Source organism: Tetrao urogallus, assembly GCF_951394365.1.
Source record: "Tetrao urogallus genome assembly, chromosome: 15".
In the NCBI taxonomy this organism is placed as follows: Eukaryota; Metazoa; Chordata; class Aves; order Galliformes; family Phasianidae; genus Tetrao; species Tetrao urogallus.
The window spans coordinates 6,905,664-6,920,383 of NC_136828.1; the positions used below are offsets into that span (position 1 = coordinate 6,905,664).

Here is a 14,720-nt window from a genome sequence, read left to right on the forward strand (position 1 = left end):
CGCGGTACCTGCAGCCTCACATTGTGAGGGTTAATTGCCTGACTGCAGGAAACCTAACGCTGCTGTGGTCCTGGGTGATGTAAGATCTCGTTGCCTCAATTTTCAGTGCTCTCAGCCTGATTCCTCTTTTCCTTACAGTGGTGGTGATGGTGAAGGCCTTCAAAAGCCAGCCTGTTCCATGCTGCACCTCTGAAGGGAGCTCTTGAACAGTCTACAGGAAGAAAGGTATTTCCCAATACAGCCCTTCCCACACTTGCTAAGGCTCTGTCTGCCATGTTGTCTGCAGCTTCCGGGCTGCCCTCTTCTACACTGGTTTTGCTTCTCTGCGCAGCGGCAGCGGCCACCCTGTGTGACTGGGCCTCCTGTCCCAGGATCTGCTGCTGGGCCCCAAAGGGCAGCGTCCCACCCCTCCAGCGCCAGCTGGCTCCTACTCTGCTCACGGACGTCGGCCAGTGCTTTCAATTGCCATTGAATATGGGTTTAATGCAGTGTCCTAAGAATCCTTAAGACTATCTTGGAGGCCTTGAATAGATGCAATGAAAGCACATGGATATCATTATCTTCTCACTGCCAGACTGAAGCTAAGGACAGTGGGACACAGAGCTAACTGCTTTCTACCAACTCAGTCTTTGCTGATGAAATAACCTTAAATACATACCTTAAATAACCATGCCCTAAGAATTGGGAAAAGGTACTTGCTGTCATTTTTTCAGATTCCTTCACATATATTAGTAGTGAGCTGACTGAAGGCTGCTCTAAAAAGCAAACTTTTCTGATTTACAACTAGGGGTTTTGATGATGCCTAAGGGATTTGGCTCACACGAGTACAGAACTTCCTGCCCAACAGAAAGCAATGGAGTTGGCCAAGGTTCCAACTGGCCAAGTCCTGAAGCCCTGGGAGCTGGGAAAATGAGGAGGGTGGGATAGCCAGCAGCAAGCTGGCAGCTCTCTGACAGCTGTGATGAAAGAAGAGAACTGCGGAAATCAACAAAAGTTGGTCCTCATTGTCTGACCACAATTAAAATCTGGATTTTGTTTTATTTTTATCTGGGAAGTCAAAACTAAGATCTCATGGTATCAGCATTTCTCAGGCTTGCTGTGCAGAAAAGAAGGTGCTCAGTTTATTCAAAGTGTTGTTGCTGCACAACCGTGTCAAACTTTTGCAGTTTCAGCACCTTCTTTGTCTTCTGCCTCTCCCTTCAGTCAGGTTTAGAATATTCCAGCTCTGACTCACTACTCTGGTCATTATAATATGAGACTGAGACTTCGTTAATATTGTGATTAGTGCTGTAGGAGATGGACAGGTGAATAAACATTAGTTGGTCCTTCTGTTGGTCTTGCAGGATCATTGTTAAGTTGTTAAACAACTACACACGCATTGTGCATTAAAGCTGATACCTAGGAAAGCCACTCTGTAACACAAATGCATACACCTCCATGTCTAGGCTCAGTGGTAATGAAGACTGAGCAAGAGAGATACAGATGGACTTCCTTGTATAATACTTGCCATCATGGAGGGGTTGTCAAAATTCCCTGCTTGCTGAGAGCACAAAAAATGAAGGCATAATTTCTAAGAAGCCTTTGAATATCAGAAAATGGAAATATAAATACAATCGCTTAATGTCCAAACGTTATCAAAGAAAGAATTGGACACCTCTAAAAATAAACTGTCATGTGAGCTGTTTCTATTTGCCTCAAGGTTTAACATTACCATATAAACAGGTTTGCATATCACTAAGACCGACTTTGGATGTAATTCATTAAATCATGTATGTAGAAGTTCTGCGTTTGGCCACGTTTCCTTTCTGTGTAATTCAGATTGATCACAGAAATGTTCCACGGCTACTGTGCAGAGCAGGCACAGCATTTAAATGAGCAAAGCATTACACACAGAGGGCAAATGCACGCATATGGAAACCCATCCCTTTGCCACAGAAGGGATTCTGATCAAAGCTGGCTTTCAGCTGGAGTCCCATTCAGCAAGGAATGGCCAGCATGATTGGAAAATGACACCAGCACACTCAGATGGGGATGCATAACTTGGTTGTTTTATACGAACTGTGGGTTCCTGCTCTGAATTCTCCTTTTCACCAAATGTAAGATCTGTGAAGTTATTCTCTTCTAACAATATATGATATTCACCCCAGGCTACAAGTGCCTGCCATTTCAGGACCAGAAAAGCTATTCAGCAGCACCACCACAGCCACTTGGTTGGAGCAAGCTCTGATTCCTGATGGAAGAAGTCTTGCATCCACAGGGCTTGCTGCACCATTATAGCACTTCCCAGCTTAGACTTATCTCTACAGGACCTCTGTCTGAGCCTACATACAGACAGCTACAGCAGATGCTGTTGTGTAGGTCCAAAGCTCAACACTCACGCCAGACGACGTTCCAAACACAGCAGCTCAGCCACTGAGGATTTCAAACACATACAGTATTTACTGATAGCATACTGTCTCACCCTTTTTATTTATGTGGACTTGACTCTGGAGCCCTTACTCAGGATCAGCACCCTGTGAAAGCTTTGCCTGAGGAAGGACTGCAGGACCTCCTGTTTCAAGCTGATGCTGTAACAGCAGCACTGGGAGTGCCAGCTTGCTACTCAACTTCTTTGAGCTTTTTGTCTTTCAGAAAACAAACTAATATTAAAAAAAACAAACTAGTATACAATGTAAGTAGATACTTCAGCAACCACTTGAGTTCTTCTCCCTTTTTGAACTACAGCAAACTAATCTGTGCCTTACGTTTAGAATGACTGGCAGATTTTCTTCTAGCCACAGAAGCCTGGGTTGTTGTCACCTTCTGTTTCATCTAGTTAACAATGAGAGTTTCCTAACAAAGTAATTAAAAACACTCCTGTTTAAGAATAAAAAAGTATCAAATTTAAAAATCAAGTTATCTACATGTGTGTGTGGATGCACCCTTACACACATGCCAATGTGCAAGACAGACTGAGCAGCCTGTGAGTACCCCAGCAGCTGTACTGAGAACAATCACTGATGGGGTTGTTAATGGTGTGCCCTAACTAGCTCTCCATTTATCCACAGGGCTCTGACTGTGCAGCTGCCATTGCCATGTGACCGAAGCCCTGGATGGATTTCTCAGTGAGGACTGGAGGCCCCCAGAGAATCTGAACTTCACGATGGAATGTTAGATTGAAAACAAGCACTGCTAACAAAAAAAAATCAGAAACATACTGAGTAAGTAATAATACCGCACTGCTATCATATAAACCTGTTGGCAAACCTGGTTTTAAACACATTTGCCTCTAGAGCCAGTTGAAAAGCAGGAACATTATTTTGACTGAAATATTTCAACCAGCTCTCATTGCTACAAGCTTTCCTAAACCTAGAGCTCTCATGAGTGTCAGAATGAGGATAAAGAAAGAAAGGGAGATGTGAGGGGAGGAAGGCCTTTTCTTAATAAAGGCAGCTTCAGTTAGTAAGATAACATAATCTTCAAGCTGCAAAAGCAGCACCTACTAATTAGTCATTGACTAAAACATAAATAATAAATACCTAAATTGTTCCTTCTATGCATCCATTTTCATGCCAGATAAACACTTCAATGCTCTGCCTTCATGCCAGCACAGCTGACACTGCAATTTCAAGTCCAAAGCAAACTGCAAGTAGCTTTAAACCAACGCTACGGAGAGAGACAGAACGAGCTGCTGGAATCTCTGTGTCACGGACATCTTGCAAGTGCTGTTTAAAAGGGAATTCAACCTTTCTGTGAGATGCGATTATGGAATGATTTAAGGGTCTCTTTCCCTCCTGGTGTGGAAGCTTAACTCTCATCAGCAGGAATGAGAGCTAGACATACACACACAAGGTTAAACAGATACCTTGCTGTTTAAATCAACAAGATTTTGTTCCTAATTAACCCAATAGCACTTAATAGCTTTCTTGGGTCAAGAGATTACCACAGCAACAACAACAAAGTGCATGTTTTATGTAAATGCAAAATGCATCTGTTGGAGATGAATCTACATAAAACTTATATTATACGAAGTTCTTGGAATATAAGAAAGTGAAGTCTCTTGCTGCTGTAGAAAATGCAGCTAAAAGTGATGCAACAGATGCCTATTTCAAACAGGAAGCAGCCTGCTAGAAACTCTAAGGACAGGGGAGGGTAGAGTTTTCTGAGAGAATAAAGCAAGAGCACTGAGAAGCAAGGTATTGCTCTCCTTCATGTCCAGCTTTGGTCAGGAACTCTGATATCCTGCTCAGCTTTCTAGGTGCCCTGGCAAATTTTAATACCCTTCTTCACGCAGAGCTAGCAGATCTGAGACCAAAGGAGGAAATTAGTGTTAAGACTTACTTATTTGTCACTACTTAAGGAAGAAATGTGTTGCAGATTTAGGTTCCAATCTTACTCTCACTGATAAAAATAATCTCTAACTCTAAACTGCAAGGGCAAATGCCACTGTTTTACTGGTACTGAGCAACTCCACTGCTTGAGAAAATACAGCAAAAGTGAGCAGTCACTGCCCAATCTACGCCCAGTGATACACACACTTCTGTGCAGGAAGTCTGCAAAATACGGAGTGCTGGTGAGCTTAGAAAGACCCTGCACATTCCAAAGGTCTGAATCCAGACTGCTTCTTGGTCTTTCAAAATAATATCTGAAGTAGCCAGATCCTGAACCTGACTACACGAGAAATGAAAAGCTGATACTGCCAAACACCAGTGCCACGTAGAGTTTATCACGAAATTGGTCTGAAAACCTCTGAATGTAACCTGAAGGCCCTTGCTTCGGCTCACATTCTCTAACTAGGATGACACAGACAGCACAGCAGTTAGCTGTGTCCAGAATTACTTTATGTTACATACAAAAAATAATAATGAGGGTGTACCATAATTATTTCACGTTCTGTAAGGTAATCCGGCCATATGGGATACAGCCTGCAGTAACCAACCTCCCCAGGAAGCATAAATAGAAGGAAATTTTGCTGTGATTTATTTATGGTAGCAAAATAATTAAAGCCTATGAAACAGCAGAGGTACAGACAAATTTATTTTTAAAAAACACCACTTTTAGCAGCTGTTCCCTCACTGCCCTCTCCATGGCTCACTGCTGCTGCTGCTTTGAGGCCCACACGGTGAACCAAGCCACTCTAACGGAACTGATGGAGAGAGCAGTGCCAAAGGCCTTGTCAGATTATTTTTTAAGAAATAATTACATTGCAATATGTAACAAAAAAGTGTAACGTTCCCTTAGGTGAAACCTAGCATGAGATTCATGTTGGAGCAAGGTTCGATTCCCTTTTAAGACCCTATGCCGAAGGAGGGCGTATCGGCTGCTACCTCAAGCGACCATCGGGTTTGACGGGGCCCAGCTCGGACTTGGGGTCAGGGCTCAGGGAGCTCCAGGCAGTCTGGGTGCAGGCCTGCATGACGGGGCAGGCGGTGGGGCCTGTGCTGCAGATGTCCACGGCCGACCAGACGCTGCCGACCAGTGAGTCCACCCAGGCGTCCAGCCGGGCGCCCACCAGCGCCGCGTTCCTCTTGGCCTGATCCACGCGAGCAGCGCTGACGGGAATGTTTAAGACTGGGTTCAAGCCCTGGAAGCTCTGCTCCATGTATGCGTTCTTTGGAGGCCCGCTGTGATATTTCATGGCTTCCTCTGGAAAAGGCAGAAACAAACCACAAAATTAGAGTGTCGAAGAAAACCTCTGGGGTTTAAGGGTTCAGCACAACTAAAAGGCGGGCCCAGCCTCGCAGCTCCTGCCCATAGCTGGAGCCTGGGCAACGTGCAGTTCCCTCCTGTGAGGAACTTATTCTGCATTCAGGAAAAGCCGATGTTGTCTCTCTCCCCAGAGAGGAGGCCTGCAGATACGCCCTGTTCAGCTGGTTACCCCACCAACATCCACACAGACTGTGCTTTGAAATGAGGGAATGGCTGAAGGAGACCCGAGGTGAGAGTGTTAGAAACTGTGGTCAGACTTCAAGTGTTATCAATGTCTTGTCTAGCAGAAAGAGCTCAGCCTGGTTTTCTTCTAAACAGATTGCCCTTCCCTTGTTATGGAAGTCACAACTCTTGTATGCAGTATCTGCCTCCAGAAGCCACGTGGTGACACTGCCGGCACCGGAAGGACAGCAACCCAGCCTTGGACTGACCAGGTAGGGCTGGTGGAGCTGCGACCCCAGTAGAATTGCTGGAAGCACTCCAGTCTCACTGGGAAAACACTCTCTAAAGACAATCATATTTCAAGCACTTGCACTGAATAATGGATCAAACCCATTTCCCTCGCATTGTGGTTGCTTTTGTTAGAGTAACTCCTCTACCTCAGCCAAATGCAGTACATCGTTAGAAAAAATCACTGTCAGAGTGCGTAACACCTTCAAAGACCTTCAGACCCTCAGCCCAGTCTAAGGCTTGCTGACTTCTGGAGGTAGCTGAGGTGCTACTCATACGCCCAGAATGCGAGCCTCCACAAAAATTCACTCAGTGCCTCTAGGGAGTAAATTCTCAACTCTTTCTTTCTGTTCTTAGCTGACTTCTCTACCATCCTTGTTCCCGGCAGCACAGAGGATATGTTCAGCTCTGCCAACATATACAGTCTAAAACGCAAAAAGGGCCCATTCAGGGCACTCCAGGCTAGGAAAGCCACTGGGTTCAGATATCATTTAGAGGCCAGGAATTACATATTCACGTCTACAATTCCTTCCACATATCCTTGCTGCTCACACTGAGCCCTTTCTTCCACGCAGAGGACAGCATCTCGGGCATTGGCAGTAAATCAGTATGTTGATTTAGAGGGAAAAGGGACACTTAATTGGAGCTCTGCTGTTACATTTGCAAAGTCTTTAATGTCAAATGCAGCGCAAGTCCATTACTTCAAATCCTCAATTAAATTAGTTCAGCAGATCCCCATCACCATTATACATGCTTTAACTATTCCTATATTCTATACCTATCTACTGCCCGTTTTCCTTTAAATGAATAGACTAGAATAACTTCTAGTCAAAAGGAGTTTGTTCCATGCACTTATGTCAGAAGTGTGCTCTGCCAGAGCTCTACAGTTTAAGAAACAGAACGAGTACACATGATTAAATTTCCTCCTTTGGAAGCAATTAAATATGGAAGATTGTTTGTCAACATATTAATTAAATAGCAGTATTATAAGTAAAAATCCCCAAACAAATAAGATTTGGCATTGCTAGCAGGATCATCTGACTGAAACAGGCAGCTCAGAGAGCTTGCTGAATTAAAAGCTGCTGTGCATGTGTTTGCTGTGTGGAACAAGAGAGAAGTTTTTCCAGACAAACAACAGGATGAAACAGAACTCGCCCTGACTCAGATTTTTCTCAGACATTCCCACCTGCACACTGCTGTGTGGTTCTACACCACTCAGTGAGTGCTGCACTCTGCTCCAGAACCAGCTGTGCTGCATGGATGTGCCGGCAGAGACAGTGCTCTAAGTGGATAAAGGAACTAAAGGGAATCCTTTGTTTTTAAAATAACCCAAACAAGTATTATCAGGCAGAGCTGGTTAACAGCAGTCAGTGCAGAGCTACGCATCAATAGAAAATTCTAAGGGTTCAACCCAGAACCCTCTCCTTAAGCCTCCACATCTTTGTTCAAGAGTTCACAAGAGAAAGTAATGACCTCTCCTCCCTGTTCGCTGCCCATGCTGCTCATTCACACTATGGGAGATGTTGGGTGCTATTCCTCTTTGCATTAGAGACAAAAAAAGAAGAGATAATAATGACTTTATAACCTACTGGGCTGGGAAAGCAAGGAGATGTGGATCCCAAGCCCTGAAACACTGCACAAAGGGAGGCTGGAGCTACTGTGCATCATTTTGAAGTGCTTACTTATACTGCAGTCCTTGCTCATGAAAAAAGTAATGAATGTAAGGCCTGCCTCCATGAGATGTGGTTTTAGACATTTAAGACTCCAGTCACAGCAACCAATTCAAAATTAACTGGACTGCAGACAGTAAGCCAGATACTTTTTTCCAGTGAAAACATCCACATGGTCCTTTGAGGTGGAAGACTTACCAGTGCAAAATATGTTCCACTGACTTTAAATTACAGTTTGAAAAAATAAGTTATTTTTTGTGCCCCGCTGCCGTTTGCACTTCACTCTGGGAGGGCATTTCCCTCCTTAACTGACTTTCCTTAGCATCACTTCTTTGGGCTGAGCACACAGCCTGCAGTCAGCTGCACAGGCTGAGATCTCAGCAGTTCTGTGTGGGTTTGTTCTTCATTTTGCAGAAAAAGCAAATGAGTTTAGACAGAGTGGGCTACGGAATGAAAGCAGCAGTTACCTTGGTACACATTAAGGCGCTAGACCTGTGGTTTTTTTTAAGGAACACAGAACGTACAGCTTTATTTCCTTACTTGAATTGCATTGAAGCCCTCTGGCAAAGAGGTGATTTTTTATCGACATTTGGTTTGTTTTCTCTTGCAGCAAACAAGACAGTGCTGCATTTGCTCATTGCAAAGCTAATCGACTCCTTGTCAACTGGATCTGAACTAAATTTCAAAGCAAATCCCTGTCTTCAGGGTTTTTCTTGGACTGACGATTCTAGGGCATGTCTACTCTCCTGCAGACACAGGCCTGCCTGCTGCTGTCACTACGTTTATCAAGAACGTATCATGTCATAGCTGGTTAATTTAAAGAAATCACAGCAGTTCTGACACAAGTTGCCACCCACTTTATAATCCGTATAGACGCAATTAGAATTGATTGAGCCACTGCAAATAACCAACAGCAAAACAAAGGTTTCCCAGTACATACTTAATTAAGCTGATCCATAAATATGGATTAGGTTAACAGGTTTCTGAGATGTATGTGTGCATTGTGGGGTGTCTGCTAATGCCTCCAAGCTTTTGAAAGAGGCGCCTGTAGCTGGAGGGCACTGGGACCATGGGGTGGTGTTTGAGGCTCCCTGTCCAGCTGTGGGGCAGCAGGAGCTCCATGCCAGGAGCATGCGAACGCATCAGGAACCAAACATGAAAGGTGCCTCTGCAGAAGGATGCTCTCCTTCCTTCCTTCTTTGCTTGAGGGAAGAAGTTTTCAAGTAATTTATTTATTTTCAATCTAGTCTAGTATGGGCTTGAGGTCTGGGGCTTCATCTTTATTTACTTTATTTAGGTTTTATAAAACTACATTAAACACATGGCAACTCATTAGTACCACTCCAGCTGGGACACCACCATCAAAGCTTTGTATGAATATAAACTCAAATTTGAAAATGAATTGGTTTGGCTTATTCCCTGTATCTCTCAGTGCTTCAGGGAGATGTGTGCAGTCCCACCTGGGAGGAGCACTTGCACAGACTTTGTGCAGCAAAGAGAAAGAGAGATGATGGAGAAGCAGATCCAACCTCCATGGAATTTGCTGCCTAAAGCATACAGTAAGAAACCCTCATCCTTGTGTATAGCCACATCTTCTAGCCATCTGTCTCCCTGTCTTGCATCCTCCACATTACATTTCCTTTCTGTCTTGGCCTGAGTCATCCCAATGGCCTGTGGCAGCTCTCCTGTGTCCTTACAGTGAGCAAGGAGAACTTGGCTCTAACACACTCAGCCATACAGTGAGACACTCTGAGTCACCATTTAAAGAAAAAACAAAACAACAACAGAATCTGGCTGTGCAGGACACAGGGAGAAGGAGATACTGGTGGACCAAGTGAAGCTCAACCTGCTTTTTCCAAATGGGTTATTTGACAAATTCACTTAATTCACTTTATGTCCTTCCTCCAAACATGCAAAGACCTGAAGAAATTCCTGGGCCAGAATGATCTGCTGAAGGCAGAACTGATCAGAGACAGAACTCAGAGAAAACAGACACAGATTTGAATGACTGGAGGGGAAAGAGGAGCAATAAAGAATAAATAGCATTAGATTCTAAACTTTCCATTGAAATAGCTTTGGGAGCTTTGTTTTCTATGGAAACATCCCCAACCTCCAAGTGTACTCAATCATTCCATGTGAGAACGGATCTCGGATCTTTTATGGGTCCAGTCCTTGTAAAGGGCAACAAATGCCTGTGTTTAAACAATTTACATTCTACCAGTTATGTGCATCTGGACATAATATGCCAGGAAAAAGCCTGTCCCTGATTTCTCCTTGTGGCTTTACTTGCATGCACGAACTCTAGGCCAAAGCTAATAAATAAATGAGAATAGAAAACGAATAACTAGCTGCATATGCTGTTTTTATAAACTGCTAAATGAAACATCTTTGCTGGAAGCTGGTCCCAGAATTAATTTTTTTAGTTCGAATTGTAATCATGAATTTTGAGAGAGATACAGGAATGAACATGTTCTGCTTCATTTAAGAGAGGAGCAAGTCGCTCCCTTTATGGTGTAGGGAAACAGAAATGAGCTTCACCTTGTGCTCTGTGCTGGTCAGTGGATATGCAGTGATTTAGGAAGTACAGTGACAGTTGTCACGTTCTTGCTCTCAAGATACAACAGCCTGCTGCCAGATTTGGGCAGATATTTTTTATACAGTCAGACTGTGCACAAATATGGGCAGATCGTTATGTAGGTACCTATGTGGACTCCGGTTTCTACATCTGGAATGTGTGAGACAGAGTGGGCCTGATCCTGATGAAGCAAATCAGTGTGTATGTGAATGAAAAAGGCTTCTGGAGGAGCAAATTATCTGCAGTGGAAATCTTTCTGACAAGAGCTTTAGAGCTTTTCTTTTTTGTTCAGGGTGAGGGAAGGACAAAACTTGAATTCCTAATAAAACATACTTTTCTCTTCTGCTGACAACTCCTGGCTAAGGCTGATGTATGTTTTATTTTCAGTGGGACAAGACAATAATACTATTCCTTCATTTTAGAGGATTTTTGGCAGCTTTCACATTGTTTACAACAGTAACAGAAATTGTTCTTTTAGAACTTCTAATTCTTCTGTCGTATTCTCACAATGCCTTTATTTGGCACAGAGAAATATATTTAAGTAATAAAGTGGTGACAAACTGACAAAAGCTTGAAATCAAAGCTAAATGACAATTGCCAGCACAGAGCACAGTAACATCACTGAGACAGAAAGCCTTGAAAAAACCCAAACAAACAAATCTGCATTGTAAATATCATTCTAACTAGAGTGAAGTGTCTCTCTCTGCCCCTGTAATTAATTTTCTCCTTTACCTTTGTGCCTCAGCCACAGGGAGATTATGCATCCCAGCATCAGCAGCAAAGTGCTCCTGAGGCTCTTCCTAGATAATATTGTTCCCCGGCTTTGTATTTCATTCCTATGGTAGATTCTCATTACCATATGAATAGGGCTCTTTAACAAGAAATATGAGCCAGATCTTCTCTCAGTGAATCAATGGGACAACTTTTTCTTTCTTATTTGTGGCAAGACGCAGGGACTCCCTGATTCCAGTGGAACAATTTGAGATTCCGCCTTTGGACAGAGGGCTTTTGCCTTCCCACCACAAAGCATGGGCGCTGGGCTGAAGCCTCACACATGCTTGGCTTTGCTCAGCACTCTCACATAGCAAAACACAGCAAGGCTGCTGGCTGCGTGCCACATTTTCAATCCAGTCTGTGCCTCAACTGTTAAATTAGCAAAGAACGTGGAATTCATTCACTTGCAGGAGATGAATCTCTAACAGCCACGTTCAGAAGCAGGGCTGCTTCAAACTTAAAATTCTACACGTGGTGTTTTTCAGAATGTATCATTGCCTAGCAGCTAATAAGAGCAGCAGGTTGTCCCTGGTGCAGTTTTTCCTTAAGAAACAATGTCACCAAATGCTACAAGGAGAAATCAGCATGTTGGCTGTCCTGGTGAGAAATGTGTAGCATCAGGCTCCTGCTGAGCACGATAAGGGCGGCATTAGCGCTCAGCAGCTGTCTGGTGGTGCGTGTGTTACAGAAGCAGCACATAGTGCTGGAAGGTGGAGGCCCGACTCACTTTATGTGCTGCTTCATCAGGAAGAACAACTTCTGAAAAGTAAAAAAGGACCATTCATGTATCTCTCAATTTTAAGTTAGGGATATTAGATGGAAGCACTTGAGCGCATTAAGAATAACAGTAAAGACATTGCTGACAACAAACTGGTGTTGATCACAGCAAATAAGAGAACAGGTGTGGCTGCAGACTGTACTCTCCCTCCCAGCTCATTGTACCTGGCACTGGATGAAGAGCTGAGCACCCAGTGTGTGGGCTGCTGCTGGCCCTATGACGGCTCAGTGTTGCTGTGGTGGGAAAGAAAATGGTTTCCCTGTGTGAAGTCTGACTGGGTCTGATGCTGCACACACCAGGGCTGCTGCACCTACTGGTATTTCTGTAACACGTGTGTTTGGCATGTACTGAGCAGGCTTTGGCAGGGATCGGGCAGAAGTGAATGCCTGCACATGACAACCTGTCAGGTAGCTCTGGCCTAGAGTTATTTTCCTTGATTCAGTATTTCATATATTAATGTTTTATATCATTAAACACACAGTCTTTGCCAAGATAGCTGTTTAAACGCCTGTAACTCTTTATGAGCAAATGTGAATGCACAGCTTCAGAGAAGGGTCTGTTTTTCTTTCTAAGTGATGGCTTCTATGACAGCTGTTATTTCTGAGTCTGAATTTCCCTGGATTTTGAGCAGTGTGTATTTTAAAGATATAAATAGACTTTCGTTCAAAGTGGCTGTCTTGTACAGGCTGGATACAGACACTTCACTTGTCTTGGTGCAACAATTTCATCTGATTTACTATTTATAATATTCCTCTATTTTTGCTGTTTCCAGTGCTGCACTACTTCATTTTTAACAGTGGCATTTACAATGAATACAGACAAAATAACCGTACTATTCCAGTAACAAATATTAAAACTTACCTTGTTTGATAGGCTGCCGATTTGAGAAGGTGAGAGGCGTAACAAGGAATTTGGTTTCAGCTACCTGGACCCAGTGGTGCAGAATTTTTATTGTCCAGACACCAGGCCTCAGGGGCAAATTCAAGGGCGGTTTGTAGTGAGTAAATTCTGCGCTGGATTCAATGAGGATATCGTACGTCGCTGCTATGACGTTGACTGGGTCCACCCAAATGACAGTAACGGTGACGTTGGGGCCTTTTCCCCATTTCTGCATGCCAACTGGCTCATCTGTTGGCCCGAGGAGACCTCCGAAATTCCGGAACAGCCTTTCCTTGGCATCCCACTCCGTGCCAATCTGAAATCAGAGACCACACCACTGCTAGCATCATCTCTGCAAGCTGAGACTGCCACGTCAAATAAGGGCTCTCAAGACACAAGCTGTATTTCTCAAACAACTTCCACAAGGTACACAGATGAGTACTATCATACTAAGAGGGATGTAATAGGCTCCAGTAGCTCTCCATTTCTTCCACATGAAAGCAGTCAATAAAGAACCAAGTCCAGTGACCGAACACTGACTATTGCAATGCATAGGTCCTATTATCTCCTGGGATATCAACACGTACAGTACATTTGAGAGACGGAGCCTGCAACACAGACCTAGCCAGCTACTGCTAAGAGTAAGGATGAGGCTTGTGCTGACATCAGGACAATTCACATTGGGCCCTTTACTACAATTTATGCATGAGATGCTGTTTCCTTGCACTCCCTCCCCACATGATGCAATTACTTCTGGTAAACTCTTTTCTCACTGTCATAATAGTGACATTGTTTTTTTAATTATTCCTAACTATCAGTAAAGCAGCTGATTCACAATCTAGCGTAAATATTTAATAGACCTTTCCTTTCTCTAGCAGCTTTCATATTTCAGTGTTCTTTACATGAATTGTAATGGTTCACCCATAACCCACAGGGTGATACAAATTTACGAGCTGTTGCCATTGAGCACTTGTACACAACTGAAAAAAAATCCATCTGTAAACAGAGAGCAATAAAATGTAATAATTACCCTTCTTAGGTCAACTTTACTTTTTACTATTCCAGCACCAAGTCTGTGGGGGCTGCTCTGAAAGTAATGTCACCTGTTTTATGTCGGCCCATGATGTCAGAGGCGGCTGTTGGTGGGATGGCAGCAGAGGTTGAACCTTCCCACCAACATCCCATTGCATGGTGTTGCTGTGTGACAGACAGCAGCAGAGGGGCACTCTGACGTGGGAGGGTAGATAAAGCAAAAAAAGTGGAACTGAATTCCTCCATGCAGAAAAAAATGGTGCCCACTGACTTTCATGGACACTTGGTGACCATTGATGGAGACCAAACAGTGGCTGTGAGCATAGCTGAGGCAGTGGGTAGTGCGTTTCAGCAACAGTGCCATCCAAACAGCTATCAGACAATGTGTCATCTCTGCTGGTGCAGATTTCTATATGAGCGTGGCATGGAGCTCTTGTTCATCACTGGTGAAAATGCACAGCTAATGCTGGTGACTGTGCTTTTTGTAGTGGAGAATTTGCTCTATTAAACAGTGCTATTATGCTCTTTATATCTGTTGCAGTTTCCATGCTAATAAACAGGTGGCATTACTTTCAGAGCAGCTTACACAGCGTGTACTTATGGGGCTGACGGTTAACAAACCATTCTATCCATTCTCAAAAAGGCAACAGAGTGGATCACACTACTGAATGTCACATATTAGCTTCTGGTTGAAGTGTCTGTCTTCCTTGTCCCATAAGATCCTGATCTCATGACCTCAAATCAAAAGCAATCAGTATCAAAAAAGATTTGAGTGACCTCATGGGAAGGGAAGAACAGAAGAAGCCCTTGGCTCTTTTTTGCAAGCAGACATCTGATGCCATTCCCTGGAGAGACATACAGATGTCTTCACCAA

General features: G+C 43.7%; 1 protein-coding gene across 1 annotated transcript in view; it reads right to left on the bottom strand.

The window, feature by feature from the left end:
- Nucleotides 1–5,302: 5,302 nt before the first annotated feature.
- The window catches only part of XYLT1 (xylosyltransferase 1), a gene marked incomplete at both ends in the record, with an annotated part of 144,293 nt that continues 134,875 nt past the window's right edge, over nucleotides 5,303–14,720 (bottom strand). Inside the window, 2 exons of the mRNA XM_079542950.1 lie at nucleotides 5,303–5,625; nucleotides 12,797–13,130. Of these exons, the coding sequence (XP_079399076.1) occupies nucleotides 5,303–5,625; nucleotides 12,797–13,130 (657 nt within the window). The remainder of the gene's footprint in view (nucleotides 5,626–12,796; nucleotides 13,131–14,720) is intronic.